The sequence below is a fragment of the Calypte anna genome, chromosome Z (assembly GCF_003957555.1).
Source record: "Calypte anna isolate BGI_N300 chromosome Z, bCalAnn1_v1.p, whole genome shotgun sequence".
Taxonomy (NCBI): domain Eukaryota; kingdom Metazoa; phylum Chordata; class Aves; order Apodiformes; family Trochilidae; genus Calypte; species Calypte anna.
In genome coordinates this window covers 18,231,249-18,247,832 of record NC_044274.1, presented here as the reverse complement: position 1 = coordinate 18,247,832, position 16,584 = coordinate 18,231,249, and the positions used below count along the sequence as shown (strand labels likewise).

The following is a 16,584-nucleotide window of genomic DNA, read 5'->3' as shown; positions in this document are numbered from 1 at the left end:
ATTATCATCCTCTTGTTAGGCAACAGGAAACCTCAATGCAGACTGTCATGTAACTAGCAAAGAAAAAACCCCAACACAACTGTAATTATATAATTAGTATATGCTGATGCTCAGTAAGGCATCTGAGACTCTTCTGACTTAATCTGTGAATATTTAACTAGCTTAGTTTCACTTTTGAAGAACATCACAGAGAAACGATTGTCATCTGAATCTTTTGCATTCAACTTCCGCCATATCCAACAAACACAGTGCTTTCTATTCCAGTCATAGAATGCTTCTGGACAACAGTAATTTTGGCAGCCATAATGTTATACGGCATGTATTTTTTACATAATAGTCTAAGTTATAGTCAAATGTTAAGTTTAATATAACATACTTTACTCTTCAGTTGACAATCTTCTCTTGTATAGAAACACAAAGAAAAAAACCAGCTTCTACTGGGGGAAGTTGTCTATGCAAGGCTGATAAGTTTAAACAAGATAATGAATACAAAATTATCATCAAAGAGAAACCACAATCTTTAAAGTTGCAGCTGATTTCAAACATTCCTTTTGATATATTCCTAGTACAGCAATTTTTTAGAAGTCTGAACACTCCAAATCTCCTCTATTTATAGGCAAGTTTGTAACAGGTTCAATTGAAGACATCAAAAACATTTTAAATAGACATCACAAGATGCATCTGTAGTTTAAAGGTCAAATTTATTAGGAGATTAAGAGATGTATTATACATGGACTATAAATACAGCACAGCTGACTTCATTCACAGTCAGACAGCCAATTCCAACCTATTTTGTAGACACCCTTGTTCTTTTGTTCCAAGAAAAGTTTGCACCATAAGACTTGGATTTAGGTTTTGGAATCTTCTTCTCTTCAACATCATAGCGCCAGCCTGGAGGTTACAAAGGAAATGGTGGGGAGAGACAAGAAACAAAGAATTCTAAGTATTCTCAGCATACAATATAGAGCAAATGCAACTTAACGCCTTATTATCTTTTTCTCCACACTGGCATCCCCTTGTTTTTGCATTTGTAGTTGGCAGCAGAGAATACTGAAATGCCATAAATATGTATGCCACAACCATTCTCCCAGTTGATACAACTTCACCATACTATCTACTTCCACTTTCTTTACTCATGCAAGACACTTGACAGTCATCTGTGAAAAGCTCAACACAGAACACTGACTGTCCTGCAAGCTAATGGCTTCACAACTCTAGAGCATCACAGAAACACTAAGGCTCTGTGTACACTGGGCAAAAACATTAAGATAACGAATAAGGAAACATGGACAAAAAAACTGCGTACTGATCAGCCCCAAACATTAGGAGAGAATGGAGACCTTAAAAAGCTAATAAAAAAAAAAGGCTGAGAAGATCAAAGAAAGGAAAAGCAAAGTAAGAACAAGGCCAGGTTGAATGAAGCCTTGAGCAAACTGGTCTAGTGGGAGGCGTCTCTGTCCATGAAGGGTTGGAACTAGAAGGTCCCTTCCAACGCAAACCATTCTATGGTGCTGTGAAAAAACTTCATCACTGGAAAGGAGTTAAAGATTTAACATTCTTTTAAGAACATAAAAATTAGGAGTAAAAGAAAAGGGAATAACGTGATAGCAGACAAGTAAATTATGTGATAGTTAAGCAAGAAAAATGCTAAAAAATGTCAGAAAAGAGGAGGTGGAAACATCAGTGTTTATGTAAATCAAAATGCAAATTGGCTGCAGCCTCCAGGTGCCTGGAAAGTTGCCAGGGCAGCACTCAGTATTCCAAAGTTTGCTCTCTTTAGCTGCAACATTTCACTCAAAGTTGAGATACTTAAGCCCAGGTTAGGAGTCATTAAGTATGAGGTTCTAACTGACACTAATAAGATGATATTTTTCTTCCTTAGTCTTAAAACTTGACAAATTCTAAAAGGTTTAACATATATCTGATTTTGTACTTTTAAAATGTTAACAGAAAACATGAAAGATATATCTACACATCAAAACATGTTTTGTAAAATACACGAGTTGTCATGTCACTGTGCTTCAATTTTGTGTATTCACAAGTGTCAGGCAAACATTTTTTTTCAGGTTTATTAGGCTGAAGCAATGTTAATTTCCAAGTTAACTATTCTCTGCAAGAAATTCGGGAACAGAGGCTTTAATAATGTATTCTTCCCACCTGTGAGACTATTGGCTTTTGCCTACTGTTCTGATTAAAAATATAAACTTGAGTAAACAGACAAAACTAGATCCAGAGACAAACTTCAGTATTGGAACACTCAGCATTATAACACCTAACTTTGAGGCACTGGGATGCTGGAAGGCAATCTACAGCCCCAAGTTATTGCCTCATTTTTGTATACAGTAGATAGAGAGAAGCTGAGTGCCTCCAAATGAGATTTATGACAGCACAATTACTTGGTCTGCCACAGCTATACATAATCTACAAATTTAGTGAGATCTAATTTTGGATTGCAAGAGGGCACCATATATGATGAAGTTTTATGTTCTGGAGGTGTCTTCTTGAGTCAGGGACCTTCACTTACTCATGACAGAGAGAAGTCACTTTTATAATGGACCACAATACTGGGGGAGGATATTCTTGCCCCAAACCCTGCAGTACCAGCCAAGTGGATAGAAAGCAGATTTCATTGTTTCTGGAAGAACACCCTTATCGCCTAAATAATCATTACTGGCCAGCAGAGAAAATCTCCATCCTTGTTATTAAAGCTGTATGTCTTTAAACAATCATATCAGTGATGCTGGACAGAGCTCAGGTCAGGAGGCTAGACTTTTAACTTCATCCAGTTACAAGTATTTACTCTTTGCTTTGACTTCAGACTATCCTCAGATGTTGTGTTTTGGGCAAAAATGTTGAACGATTTTTATTCAGTGCTATTTCACTGCAAAACACATAAGATGGGTAGGCAGGAAGACAGTTTACCTGGCCTAGATTCAAAGTCTTCAGCACCCTCAGAACTACTGCTCCCCTGTTTTTCCTCCTTCTCAAGTAGAGCACTAATGGTCTACCAGTTTTGTGGAATAGAGGAAAAGTAATCGACCCTCTACATTTTCTATTGTTAATACTTTAAGATCAAGGTTGCCTATAGAAAGCTGAATCTGTCACACCCAGTACGTACCATTTTTTTCAGCAAAGGCAATGGCATCTTCTTTAGTAGAGAAAGTAAGAACCATGTTGGATAAAGGATCAGCTCTGTAAGAAATCAGATGAGAAATTTTAAGCCCATCTAAAATACAGAATAATTATATCTGTATCTCAAATGCTAGTCAAATGCTGTATTATACAATGCCTCACAAGCCATTCAGAATTCCTATATTTTACTTATTCCCTGGATTAACACTTTCTGAAGAGTACTTTTTCACTCTTTCAGTTTCTTAAACTTTCCTCCCAACTCCTTGCAGAAATTTATGTTCTAATTTTTCATTAGAGAAACACATCTAACTACCAGCTGAGGTTATAATAAATACTCTGCAACAAACTTGTTAATTTTTAAAGCTGTGTAGTTCCCTCTGTTTTTTGGAAGATCAGATGGCTTAAGGTAATTTTAACATTTCAAGGAGGCCAAAAGTCTGTAGAGCAGCAAAAAGAATAATCACACATGGAAAGGAGCAGAATATCAAAGTGGACTGGAATTACTCAGAGGCCTCCACAAATTACCCGAGTACAGCAAGCAGACGATAGGCCACCACTGAAAACAAAACTACTAGTTTACATACAGTGACTTGTTTTAGATTATCATCTATTCCTTAACTGTATTTCTGGAAAGGAATCAAATACTAAATAATTTTTAGAAACAAATCAGAATTTCAGTTAAAAACCAAACTACGTTATCTGTTGCTACAAAATCTCAATCAAAGAATGAAAAAAATAGTGTTCTAAAACTTAATATACTAAACTTCTAGAGAAATAAGATACCAGTTACAGCAGCACAGTGATTAGATAATGCTTCCCTGAGACAAAAACATGAGCCTGGGAGACGACTGGGAAGACAATACCAGATTGCAACAAACTATAGAAGGAGCTGTCTCTTAACTGTTCACTCTTTGAAGCTGGAAGGGAAAATGAAGAGAAAAGTGTAACCAAAGATACACAGAGCTCTCTACACAAAGGACAGAACTTAACTGGCAGAGGGAGAGGGGAGGAGGGGGAATCTAGGTTCCAGCAACGACAAAAATATAACACATGGAAAAGCAGATATATAAAAAACATAAATATATTCCCCAATTAAAAAAATAAAATAAAAACTAAAAAAAACCCAACCAAACCAAACCAAACCAAAACCAAGATAAAGGCAGATATTACACTTTCAGTAGCCACTATAGTGGTCTCTCTTACTGACATTAAAAGATTTTATTTATAAATGCAGTATAGAGAATTAGGAACTAGAAATGAGTTCCATGCCGTGACCAGTGGCAAATCAAGTCATAGAATGGTTTGCATTGGAAAGAACCTTAAACATCATCAAGTTTCAACTCCCCTTCATGGGCAGGGACACCTCCAACTCGACAGGTTGCTCAAAGCCCCATTTAACCTGGCCTTGAACACTTCCAGGCAACAGGCAGTCACAGTTCCTCTGGCCAACCTGTGCCAGTGTCTCACCACCCTGCTAGAGAAGAAGTGCTTCCAATATCTAACCTAAATATACCCTCTTCCACTTTAATGTCATTACCCCTTGTCCTATTGTCTGTAAAATGTCCCTCCCCAGCTGCACACCCTTCAGGTACTGGAAGGGCTGCTACAAGCTCTCCCCGAAGCCTTCTCTTTTTCAGGCTGAACAAACACAACTCTCTCAGCCTGCCTTCATGGGGGAGGTTCTCCAGCCCTTTGATCACCTTTGTGGCCCTCCTCTGGACTTTCTCCAACAGTTCCATGTCCCTGCTGTTCAGGGCCCCAGAACTGGACAATAGTGTTCCAGGTGGGGTCTCAAGAGGGGGAGAATCACCTCCCTCAACCTGCTGCCCATGTTTCTTTTGCTGCAGCCCAAGATATAGTTGGGTTTCTGGGCTGTAAATTCACATTGCCAACTCCTGTTGAGCTTCTCATCAACCAACATCCCCAAGGCCTTCATCTCAAGACTGTTCTCAATCCCTTCCCCACTCAGACTGTATTTGTGCTCAGAATTGCCCTGACCCACCTGCCCTGTCCTTGCACTTGCCCTTATTTAACTTCATGATGTTGCCATGGGCTCTCAAGCCTGCCAAAGTCCTGATGGATGGCATCCCTTCCCTCCAGTGTGTTGACCACACCACACAGCTTGGTGTCATCATCAAACTTTCTGAGGATGCTTTCAATCCCACTGTCCACATCGCTGACAATGATGTTAAACAGCACTGCTCCTAGAACCAACCCTTGAGTAGTCCATCCATCAAATCCCTGTCTTTCCAATTTAGAGAACAGGATGTCAAGCAAGCCAGTGTAGAACATTTTGCACAAGTCCAGGTATATGATGTCAGTTTTCTCCCCTTGTCCACTGACACTGTGACCCCATTGTAAAAGGCCAACAAATCTGTGTAGGCTCACTTTGCACTGGATGAAACCATGATGGTTACCACCAACCACCCCCACATTTTCCATGTGCTTCAACAGAGCCGTCAGGAGGATCTTGTCTATAATTTTGCCTAGCACAGAAGTGAGACTGACTGGCCTGCAATTCCACAAATCTTCCCTTCTCTTTCTGAAAATGGCGATTACATTTCCCTTTTTCCAGGCAGCGGGAACTGCACCAGCCTGCCATGGAAAGTGATGGAAAATGGCTTTACAACTTGATCTGACAGTTCCCTCAGGATCTGCAGATGGATGTCAGGTTCCATAGGCTTGTATAATTTCAGGTTCTTCAGATGGTCTCTGAAACCTGCTCTTCTTCCTACAGTGAGTGGATCTTCCTTCTCCCATTCCCTGCCTTTGCCTTCTACAACTTGGGTGGTGTGGTCAGAGTCCTTGCCAGTTAAGACTGGGACAAAAAACATACGTCAGCCTACTCCATATCCTGTCTGACCAGGTTTCCTGCTGGAGAGGGCCCAGATTTTATTCTTCCTTTGATCACTTCATACCTATAGAAGTTTTTCTTGTTATCCTTGATGTCCCTGGCCAGATTTAATTCAATCTGGGCTTTTGCTTTCCTAATCTGATCCCTGACAACAACTTCTTCATACTCCTTCCAGCCCACCTGTCCTTGCATCCACCCTCTGCTGACTTTCTTTTTTACATCTATGTGTTTATAAGCTCCTAGTTCATTCATGCAGGCCTCCTGGCATTCTTGCCCGCTTTCCTCTGTTGGGATGCATTGCTTCTGGGCTTGAAGGAGGTCATCCTTGGACAGTGACCAGCTTCCTTGGAATCCTCTCCCCTCCAGGGCTTTAACCCATGGTACCCTACCAAGCAGGTACCCTGAAAATCTGCTCTTACTTAAGTCCAAGGTTGTGATCCTGCTTGTCACTCTGTGCCTACTGCACATGACCCCGAATACCATCTCATGGCCACTACTCATATCCTCAACCTCTTTATTTGTCAGTATCAGTCTAACAGTACTCTTCTCCTTGTTTTCTTCCACCAGCTATCTTGAGAAGTTAGCATCACTTGAGAAGTTAGCATCAATGCACTGCAAGAACCTCATGAAGTGTGGATGCCTGGCTGTGTAGTCTTCAAGAAAATGTCAGGATAATTAAAGTTCCCCATGAAAACCTGAGACTGTGAGGCTACTTCTAGCTGTCTGTAGAAATCTCCATCAGCTTCCTCATCCTGATCAGGTGGCCTGTAATAGACAGTCCCAACAGTGTCTTTCATATTAGCCTGTGCCAAAATTCTTTCCCACAAACTCTCAACTCACTCTTTATCTGACCCTGAGCAGAGCTCAATTTCTTCTGTTTTCACGTGGGATCATCTTTCACCCAATCTAAATTAAGCTTTTTTATTTCTTTTCATAAATGAAAATCCATGTGTTTAAATTGGTGATAATCTGTGAGCAACCTGGAGTTCAGAATGATGCACTCAGAGTGTCAACAAGAGCAGTGCTGCAGGATTTCCTCTGCCTGCCTTAAGATAACTTTGTCAGTCACTACAAACTGGGATTCTACATTTTGCTCTCTTATGAGACCTTGTGCAACGTAAACCAGGCATTTCCCATATTTTGCTTCTTACAGCTTTAATAGAAAAGATATACTAAAGAACTATCTGTGAGCACCCCTGTAGAGCAGACCCCCACTTTAAAAAAATGCCATGGGTCCATTTCATTCAGATCTACAACTGAATAATTTTCATCGAAAATAACTAAATCCAAGAAACACCAAATACAACAAAAAAACCCATTTTTTGCTGTAAAGACTGTAAAATGACAGCTATATAGAAAAGACCTACATGCAAATAAATATATTGCAGAGGAAAAGGACTCTAATCCCTAATCTCTAATCTAATTTAAAGGGCTTTAATCCACTAATCCCATTACATTATTGAAAAGTAAAAGGGAAAATGTCTAAGAACTGCTTTTTGCAGAAAATAAATCTGAAGAGACAAAACTCTTCTAAACTAGTACTGGGTGCTGACTGATTACTTGAAATTACCAGAATGCCCACTCACAGTTTTTGCAAGAGTTTCTTAAAAATTAACAAACCAGTTTATAAAACCCTTGACCTAGCAATGTTAATTCTCAACACAGCCCTTGCCTTTGGCCTACCTGGAGCTTGCTTACACAGGAAATATCCATTTCTTTGAGACAAAATAAAAATGCATGCAGAGATGGATTAATTCACAATGAGACATTCCAGATTAAATTCCCACAGTAAGTGCACTGCAGGGAAATTTAGCATACAGGTAAAACCTTAATACCATGGCTCATTTTTCTGGGTGGTTTATAGATTGCAAATGGTTGTGACTGTTAGAAAGGTTTAAAGACATCATTTTGGCTGAGATAATTCAAAATCCCACCCAGAAAATAATTTGTCTAGCATAAAATCAGCTGGAAAGCAGAAGAGGCTTAGGAAAAAAGGTAATTTCAGCCTGAACTAAAGCAGGTGTTACTGGCACCTGCTACAGTATTATAATCTGTGCAGTGGTACAAATAGATCATACTTCTGTGGCTAGACACTTGGGGGATACATGGGCAGGAGGAAAAGTTGTGTTGCTGGTCAGTGGCCCACCATTTAGTTCACATAGGCCCCATGAAACAACCTGTTCAACAACCTGCTTTCTAAATCTACCTGTAGCATCTGAGTCATACAAGACATACGTGTATTGGATAACTGAAATATTATCCTCTGACACAGCAATTTAAATATGCCTAAAATGAAATAATGAAAAAAACCCCAGGATTTATTTAAGATTATGTCATTGTTATGATATATATGTGTATATGTATATACAGGCATATGTATATACGTATATACAGGCATAAAGTCTTTTAAAAGTTATTTTGTGTTCCTATTTTAAAAAAATAAAAATAAAAAATTAATAAAAAATTGTATTTTTAAAAAAATTTTATTCAGTAGTTTTTCCTCACCTAACAATATTTGAGATCCAGTTCCCTAATGCTTTGCACTATCAATGCAACTGAAATGCTACAGGTTTTAAGCCTCCTCAGCATTCTGATGGGAAATCAACGTAAATAGATTTGATTCCTGAGTTATTTTTACTAATATTTCTGGAGGTATGTATTTTATGATGAAATAAACAAAGGAAAAAACCCAAACAAACACTCTGTGACAGGATATAGAGAATGTTAAGAAGGGTCAAAAAATGTGTCTTCACATTAATTCATATTTAAGGTTTCAAGGTTTTTTTCCATGGAATTTTGGGTTCTTTGATCATAAGTGCTAGTATGATTGCACCCAGACATTTTCAATACATATTGTATCCTTTTTGAAGTTTGAAAAATAGTATTTAGTGTTTGATGTTTGTCTGCGTAGAATAATGAACTTTTCTGAGTTCATTAGCTCAAACCGGACAGTTTCAAATTAAAGTTACAATACTGTCAGTATTGTTGGCACAGTCCTCCCTGTTTACAGGAATTCTAACCACACTGCACCATGCAGGTTGTGTATTTATATAGGAAATACAGAATTAAAAATTTGCTCCGTACAAGTTATACTTACATCTCCAAGTTACAGCATATTTAGTTAAGTTTAGTACTTTCCTGGATTTTGCTGTATTTAAGAATTTTTAGTGCTAAGATTAGTAACACTGAAATAAACAGTAATTTAGATAGCTTGGTTTCTTTCTTTTTATACAGTTATGACTTCTCATCTCAGATTTTTAGGATATTTATAGCAGAAAAAAATCTAAAGGCTAAGTACTGTTATTTTATGTTTAAACAGATTGAAGTAAGACCTGAGAAAGATTTACTGCTTCAGGTAAGAGATAAACTACTTTCTCTGATGCTGTCACAAAATAACACTACCACAAATGTAACTGTTAAAACTTCTGGCTATTAACACTTTTTTCAAGGTTTCCCAGGTGGTGTTGAGAACTAAAATTTGCTTTTAAATGTAACAGATCATTACTCATATAGCTAACAAACCCAACCACTTAGTCTAAGTACCATTAAAACAAAAGTAGATTTACAGATAGAAAGGACACTTCAAGCGTAGAACTGACAAGACTAGTATGAGCCAAATAGAGAAGAAAAGTATTTCCAAAATCAGTAATTACTCACGTAGAAGCCCAGCCCATTAAAGGATTCTCCCAGCGCTCCCTGTTATCAAATTCCATCTTCCATTTTTTTGTATTGTTTAATCCTGATTGCATTGCATTTCGTGCTGGAACAAAAATGTGAACTTTTCTGGTTTTGATGTGCTCATCTGGAACACCGGTTAAAGCAGTGATGTCCTATAAAAACACAACGAAACTAGTGAAAAAAAGGTTCACATGAAAGACGTGTAAAATAATACTGCTTGCAGTTTTTAATGAAACTTCATGATTTTTATTTTTTAATCTACAAAAACAAATACATTTAAAAAAAAAAAATTTTAAAATGCAGAAAACGTTGAGTCCAGCTCCATAAAAGTGAAAGATGCATCTTGGGGCTATTATCATCCTGCCTCCCCCGGCTGAATTAGATTTTGCATGGATCAGTTACAAGAACCAGCTCATCTCCCAGCTAAACTACAGCTAGTGCCAAAAGAAGGACATGACAATCCCTCCCACCCTCTGACCACAGCTGCAAAATCAGGACTGCTCCAACTTGCACTAGCTAAAGAAAATATGTAAACTGTTCTTTCTCCCTTAAAGAAAATATTAGAGCACAGACCGATACATGGAAAAATACTGAAACTTTATATAACTGTTGGGGGCTTAAACTTCATATGAACAGGGTTATTCATCAAAATCCTAGTCTGCCAGCTATGCCCTGCAGTGTAAGTGATTTCACTTAGGCTTAAGTCTGTATATAATTAAGAGGCACCAACATCCATGCTGAACCAAGAAGCTATGCTTAGCATGGAAAAAGCGGCAGGAGGTGATCTTTCCCACAGTAATCTATTGATGGTTTGAGACAACAGAGGAAGTACTAGCATTCAGTTTTCTTATTTCTTAAGTTATTAGTTATTACATAATAATAATTTTCCAAGCCATGAATACCAGCTTTTGCGAATCACATCAGGACAGGAACATTTGCTACTGGTAACATATTTGGCATGTTAGTGAAAGACAAAAGGATTCAGGAGATTAAAAAAAAAAAAAATAAAAAAAGCAGAAAAAAAGCCTTGTAACATTTTCTAGTCAGCAGTATGATTCCCTTCTCTACTAAGGCTTGGCTTGTGACCCCTCCATAAATAAACACAACAAAGATAAAAACTGAAAGATCACAAAACCAGCCTAGAAATATTAACTGATTTTAACAAAGAGTAAGATAGGGGAAAACCTCACAAGAATTTCTGTGAAAAATTACCCTCAGCAGCATCTGATATAATCAAACTGAACTTTCTCGCTAAAAACTAAACAGTAATTACATAAAATTAACCTGTCAGTTCACCCTTGTAAAGAGTGAAATCAAACATCAAACTCATCTCTAAGGACGCTAAACTACTCCTGTTCCTTACATACTTAAAAGGCCAGTGGGAGCTCCTTGGTCTCCCTCCCTGCCCTCCCCTCCCCTACTCTCTCCAGGAACAAAGAATAAACTGGTAAAAGTCCAAAAAGTGCTGCAAAACTTTGGGCATATTGAACTCATCTCGCCAGTACTGGCATGACTTGAATTAAAAGACAAACAAGTTTGAATAAAACACTGTGGTTTTACACGTCTGTAGCTACTAACTTTATGGGATTTTGTTTTGTGGTAATCTTAAAGGCTCTTGGTGCTGTCAACAGCTCATCCTTTGAAATGAGACAAGTCTTGCTTTTTGATTTACTTCAGAAAATAAATTTCAGGAGATCAAGCCCTCAAAATTAGACCAAGGAAGCACGTTTAAAGGATTTGATTTGTATTTGCAATTAGAACAGCAGGGGAAACAAACAAGCATGCACACTAATCTTCCAACTTCTGACATTTCTACCAAGACTCCCAAAAGCAACTGTCAAAATATCTTAACAATTCCATTATAAATGCTTTCATTATGACCAAGTAATGTTTATTTTTAATATGCATCTACCACTTATATGAAAAAAGAAACCCTACAACTCACTGGAATGTTACAACATGTATCTAAAACATCTCCTGACAGACTGGCACTTCTGAACTGTAGCTTAAACCACAGTTTTAGAAGTAAATAGCTTAAAGTTCTTATTTGAATTGGAAAAGTGCTTTATTTAACAAAAAGTATTTTTTACTTGCAGTATAGTTTGGTGGGGTTTCAGTGTCAGTCTATAGGAACAGGCTACTGTATTAGCCTCTATTTCTCTATTTAACAAATATGTCTAGAAAATGCAAGAACATTCACAAAAAAAAAAAAAAAAAAAGTATATATATATATATAAAATCTATTCCCTCTCTGAAATTATCTGCTATGTGCAAAAAATTCTGGGTTTGTTACCATCAAGTACCTCCAAATATGTAACCTTTAAAAATGCTCAAAATAATGATTTTTAAACTATTATTATTATTATTCCTAGCAACTCATATCTATATTATTAATTTTATGCTTCAGAGTTAAAGGGTTTTAAATGGTTCCAAAATTATCTGAAGTTAGGAAAAAAAGATAAAACGTTAAGTAACATTATGAACTTTTGAAGCTCATTAGTGTACCCAGAAAATAAGACAAAAAGAGCATTAAAACCCAGTAAATGCTATATTTATGAGGTAACCATAGTAAAGAAATGCCTAGACTTGTTCACCTGGATGAAACTAGACTGAAAACACCAGACAAACTCTTAAGCCCCCTCAAGCCATGTTTTCTGGGGCACTGAATTGGCTCCAAATCAAAGTTATTTCAGAAATACTATAACATTTTTTCCCATAAAAATAATTTCAAGAGGAATACTAAAACCTGCCTACTTTCCAAAAGTCAGATATCTACATGGATTTGCTAGCTCTTCATCCTTTGGTTCAATTATAGCTAAACTTTCCATGCCTTCTGGGAATGCAGCAATTGTTTATTGATATCTTCTCCATTTTAAAGCTGGCAATTGAACAGACAGTTGTTAGGACAATGAGTTTCTGGTTTCTGAAGCCCAAGTCGTCCTGACATAAAATCACTGTTTTTGCTTGCTGTAGACATGTAAGATACTGTAGCATAGCTGAGCTGTTGCCAAAGACATGGAATAAAAAGGCTTGGCATCTATCACATACTTGACACCTAAAGAGCACAGAAGCTCTAAAATTCCTATTCCCTGTAGGCGCACTCTTAGTCTAGACAAACTGATTTCTCACACTTTTAAAATGCATTACAACACTCTATTGTGATCATTTCATCCACACAGTTCCAGCTAGTGACAGAAGAACCTGTCCTTTAAGCGACATTTCAATGGGCTAAAGCTCCCGCTCCAAGATGCCATTAAAACAATATAATACTTGAAAAGAACTATGCTGCACTGGATTGAACCCTTTACTGTGTCTTCAGTGCTTTGTTCTGAGTTCAAGTTCTCATTGAAACTACCTGTGAACCAACTTTCCAAAACAAAGATGTTTTTGACAGCTGGTTCACATTACTATTTCCTTTTCAGTATTCTTTACTGAATTTTGCTCTATTAGCATAGTGAAATATTAGTGAGGCGTTTCACATTCAAAATTCTAAATAATTATGTGACAATATAAGAACTGAGATGTGAACTCTGTAGGTTTGCTTCACTAAAAATTAACATTGCTTCACTAGGTTTGCTTTACTAAAATTTAACATTGCTTCACATTTTTAACATAGGCTGCCTATCCTGGAAAAGGTGCATTCTGATACTCTGTTTTTCTTAATATACATGGGGGGGCTAATCCCAACCTCTGAATGCCTCTGAATTTTTGTTAATTAAAAAAACCCCAAAACAAACCAAAAAAACAGCAACTAATTTTGAGGCATTTTATATCTCCATGGAATAAGGTGAGAAGGAAAAAACACTATTTTTAAACATCATTGCTTACAAATGAGGAAGAGGTTTTGTCTTCATTGTAACGAACACTATTTAAGAACACTTGTCAAGATGGAAAGCTTGCTAGAGTTGTTCTGAAAAGAGTAATAGGAAATGATAAATATGTTATACAGCAGGGATAAAAACTGGTTCACAGAGGCAGTTTCGAAGAAAGCAGTATTTGGCATGAAGATGACTTTTAAAGGAAACTAGAACTTTTAAGTACCTCACTGATAGCGTAAATTCCAAAGGGGACAAGAAATGGAACTCAGTAATTCAAGGCAAAGAGACAAAATGATTGAAAGTATCTCTGAAAACAAGTAATTTAGAATAGATGGGTCAGGTGTGCATACAGGTGTTGCATTTCTCATGACATTTCCATGCATAGACAAAAAATGTACATAACCACTAACGACTTGTACTGTTTAGCACCCCCACCTTTTTTTTTTTTTTTTTAATTTATTTTTAAATAAAGGAAACCGGGAACAAGCAATGGGAAGTTGATGTCAAAACACAGAAAAACCTCCCAGCAAGCTTCCAGCAACCACCCAGGATTTAGAGTCTTGCTAGCCACTCTCTTTTCAATACCAGAATTTCACACATTTCAATGACCATTATGACTTCAAAGAATCAAATTTTCATCATTGTCCATCATCTGCCAGTTCATTTGTATAAAGGAGTTCTTCTGCATGCACTCCAGACAAAGAGCTCCTTACTTTCGTGGCTATATATCAAGTTTAAAAGTTCTGTTTGTGACAGTTGTGTCTGTGGTAAATTAGGGTAACACTGAAGGAGTGCAGCTGCTCTGCAGGAACCTCCTTTTTGGCATCATTTCACTTAAATAAAAACTGAATAATTAGCTTCTGCCTTTATTAAACCGCAAAAAAATGCCACTGGCCTTAGTAATTACTTCCGGTTGCCCCACCTACTTAACCTCAATAGTTTACACTTGTTAGAGCGGAGGGAAAGTAGACATTTTCTGTACTTTATAGGAGTCTACAACAACTTCTCCTCTCCACCCCCAACATGTTTAACCAGAGTAAGTGCATAAAGTTTTGATATAAATTCATGTTGTGATATATTTTTTTAAGGAGCTTGTATATCAAAGCACAGAACATGTTGCATAATACTCACAAAATAGCTGCTGTGAAAGGAGCTTTTTTATTTAGTGAGCTCAGCTGCTTAGGTTGTAAATCCAGATAAGAACATTTATGTTTCTACACTTCAATACAGCATTTTTGAAAAAAAAAAAAAAAAAAAAGAACAGGACCTATGCAAATTTTAAGTGGAAAAGTGGAGCAGAAAGAAGGAAATGTGGTCAGACAACATTTATTTAACAGCTACAGACATAACAAGGAGAAAAAAGCATTTTTGCCCCCAGGAAACTCTATCACACAGAATAATTTTCTTCCAGGTTTCACAATCATCCTGCATTATCACAGTAATCTGTGAACACAGTGTTATCCATAGTGTGTTCTAACCATGCTGCAGAACAATTAATAAAGAATTTGTGAAAAGCAGTGACAGAAGAGTATTTTCAAAAAGAAAATCACAACATTATAAACAGGAAAAATTATTTAATAATAATAATGACTGCATAAAAGTTTCTATTTAAAGAAACCCTTATCCATGGCCACTTTAGCAGAAAACATTAATGAGACACTGGATATAGAGAAAAAGATACACTGAAAAGTTGATGCAACAGAAGCAAAAATTGTCACATTACTGGAATCAACATAAGTTCATTTTAATAATTTTTAGTCAACTGACCAATATGCAGCAATGTCATCATCCAAACAATCCGAACCTGCAAGTCCTGTTAACTTCAGCAAACTCTGCTCATCATTTTGTATTTCAGAGCTGGTGAGATGCTACTCTAACAGCCATGAAGGCTAAGAATTTGCTGTTGTCACCAAACCTCCTTGAGAACTTCCCTGTTGTCCCACTGCACAGAGGCACTCATCTTTCCCAATATTTTGCATGCCCAGTAACTCATGCAAGAAAAATAATGCACTACAAAAATAATGGCATTAAACATCGCATGCACCACTAGATTTGCAGAGAGAACACCCTGAAAAAGTAAATGGGCATTATTGACTGGACTACTAAAAATCCCAGGTGCTCTCTACATGACTTCACAATAGGAAGTAGCATAGCTACTCACAAACCCTTCTCTCATATCTTAAAAACTTTACCTGTAGTCTGCATTACATTCCCAAAATTTGTACTCACATTTGTCTCCAGTAAAAGACACAGAATATAATTTATATGAAAATGATTACTGGTAAAAGTTACAGCAAAAGCTGCTGAGTTGTCCTATTGTTAGTTTAAACCGTAACACTAAAAATAAAAATGAGAGTGCCACCTCTCAGTGCCTTGAGAAGTCTCAAAACAAGAGAGGTATTTTTGTTTACAAACATACAAAATTTATCTACCATTCCTCCTGCATTCTTGATGGATAGGTAAACAACTTTTTAGCATTCAAAACACGCAAGTCCCACTTTCAGTACAAAAGGGTAGTCATAGTTTTTCTGCCAAGAAAGAATCAAAGAGCAGACAAAATGGTTATTTAATTATTGATAACACATTTTTTTTCTCTAACAGTATGTATTAGTTTTGTAAAGGCTGTATAGGCAAATATCATTAAACTAAAGAGAAGGTAAATCAAATATAGTAGTCATCAGAGATTTCAGTGTGGTCATGACATTCTTCAAATTGAGGAAATTACAAACAGCGTGCTTATCTTGAACAAGCTGAAAAAACGTCTGGATACTTACAGTACATCTTCAAAACTACTTTTTCTGGTAACACAATAAGATCTAGAGACAACATACTTTCCAGAACACAAATTCAAAGCAAATGTAAGCAAATTTGCTTTTTACACACAGAGCTGGCTCCTTTATTACCAGCAAAGTGTTTTAAAATGCAGAATTTTCTACAACAAACAACTTTCAAGGATTCTACAATTTCACAATTATCAGATTAAAAAACATGGAAAAAATTTATGAATAACATGGTAGCAAAGTTTTTAGACATATATTTTCAAACAAAAGGAGAGGGAGTCTTAGTTTACCTGAATTTAGAAAAAAAGCAACTGAGCAAGTG

At 36.9% G+C, this 16,584-nt stretch overlaps 1 protein-coding gene across 1 annotated transcript in view; it reads right to left on the bottom strand.

Annotated features, from left to right (window-relative positions):
- Positions 1 to 682: 682 nt before the first annotated feature.
- The window catches only part of NDUFS4 (NADH:ubiquinone oxidoreductase subunit S4), a 46,756-nt gene continuing 30,854 nt past the window's right edge, over positions 683 to 16,584 (bottom strand). Inside the window, exons 3-5 of the mRNA XM_030467741.1 lie at positions 9,644 to 9,816; positions 3,119 to 3,192; positions 683 to 891 (exon numbers count right to left, since the gene is read on the bottom strand). Of these exons, the coding sequence (XP_030323601.1) occupies positions 788 to 891; positions 3,119 to 3,192; positions 9,644 to 9,816 (351 nt within the window). The 3' untranslated portion in view covers positions 683 to 787. The remainder of the gene's footprint in view (positions 892 to 3,118; positions 3,193 to 9,643; positions 9,817 to 16,584) is intronic.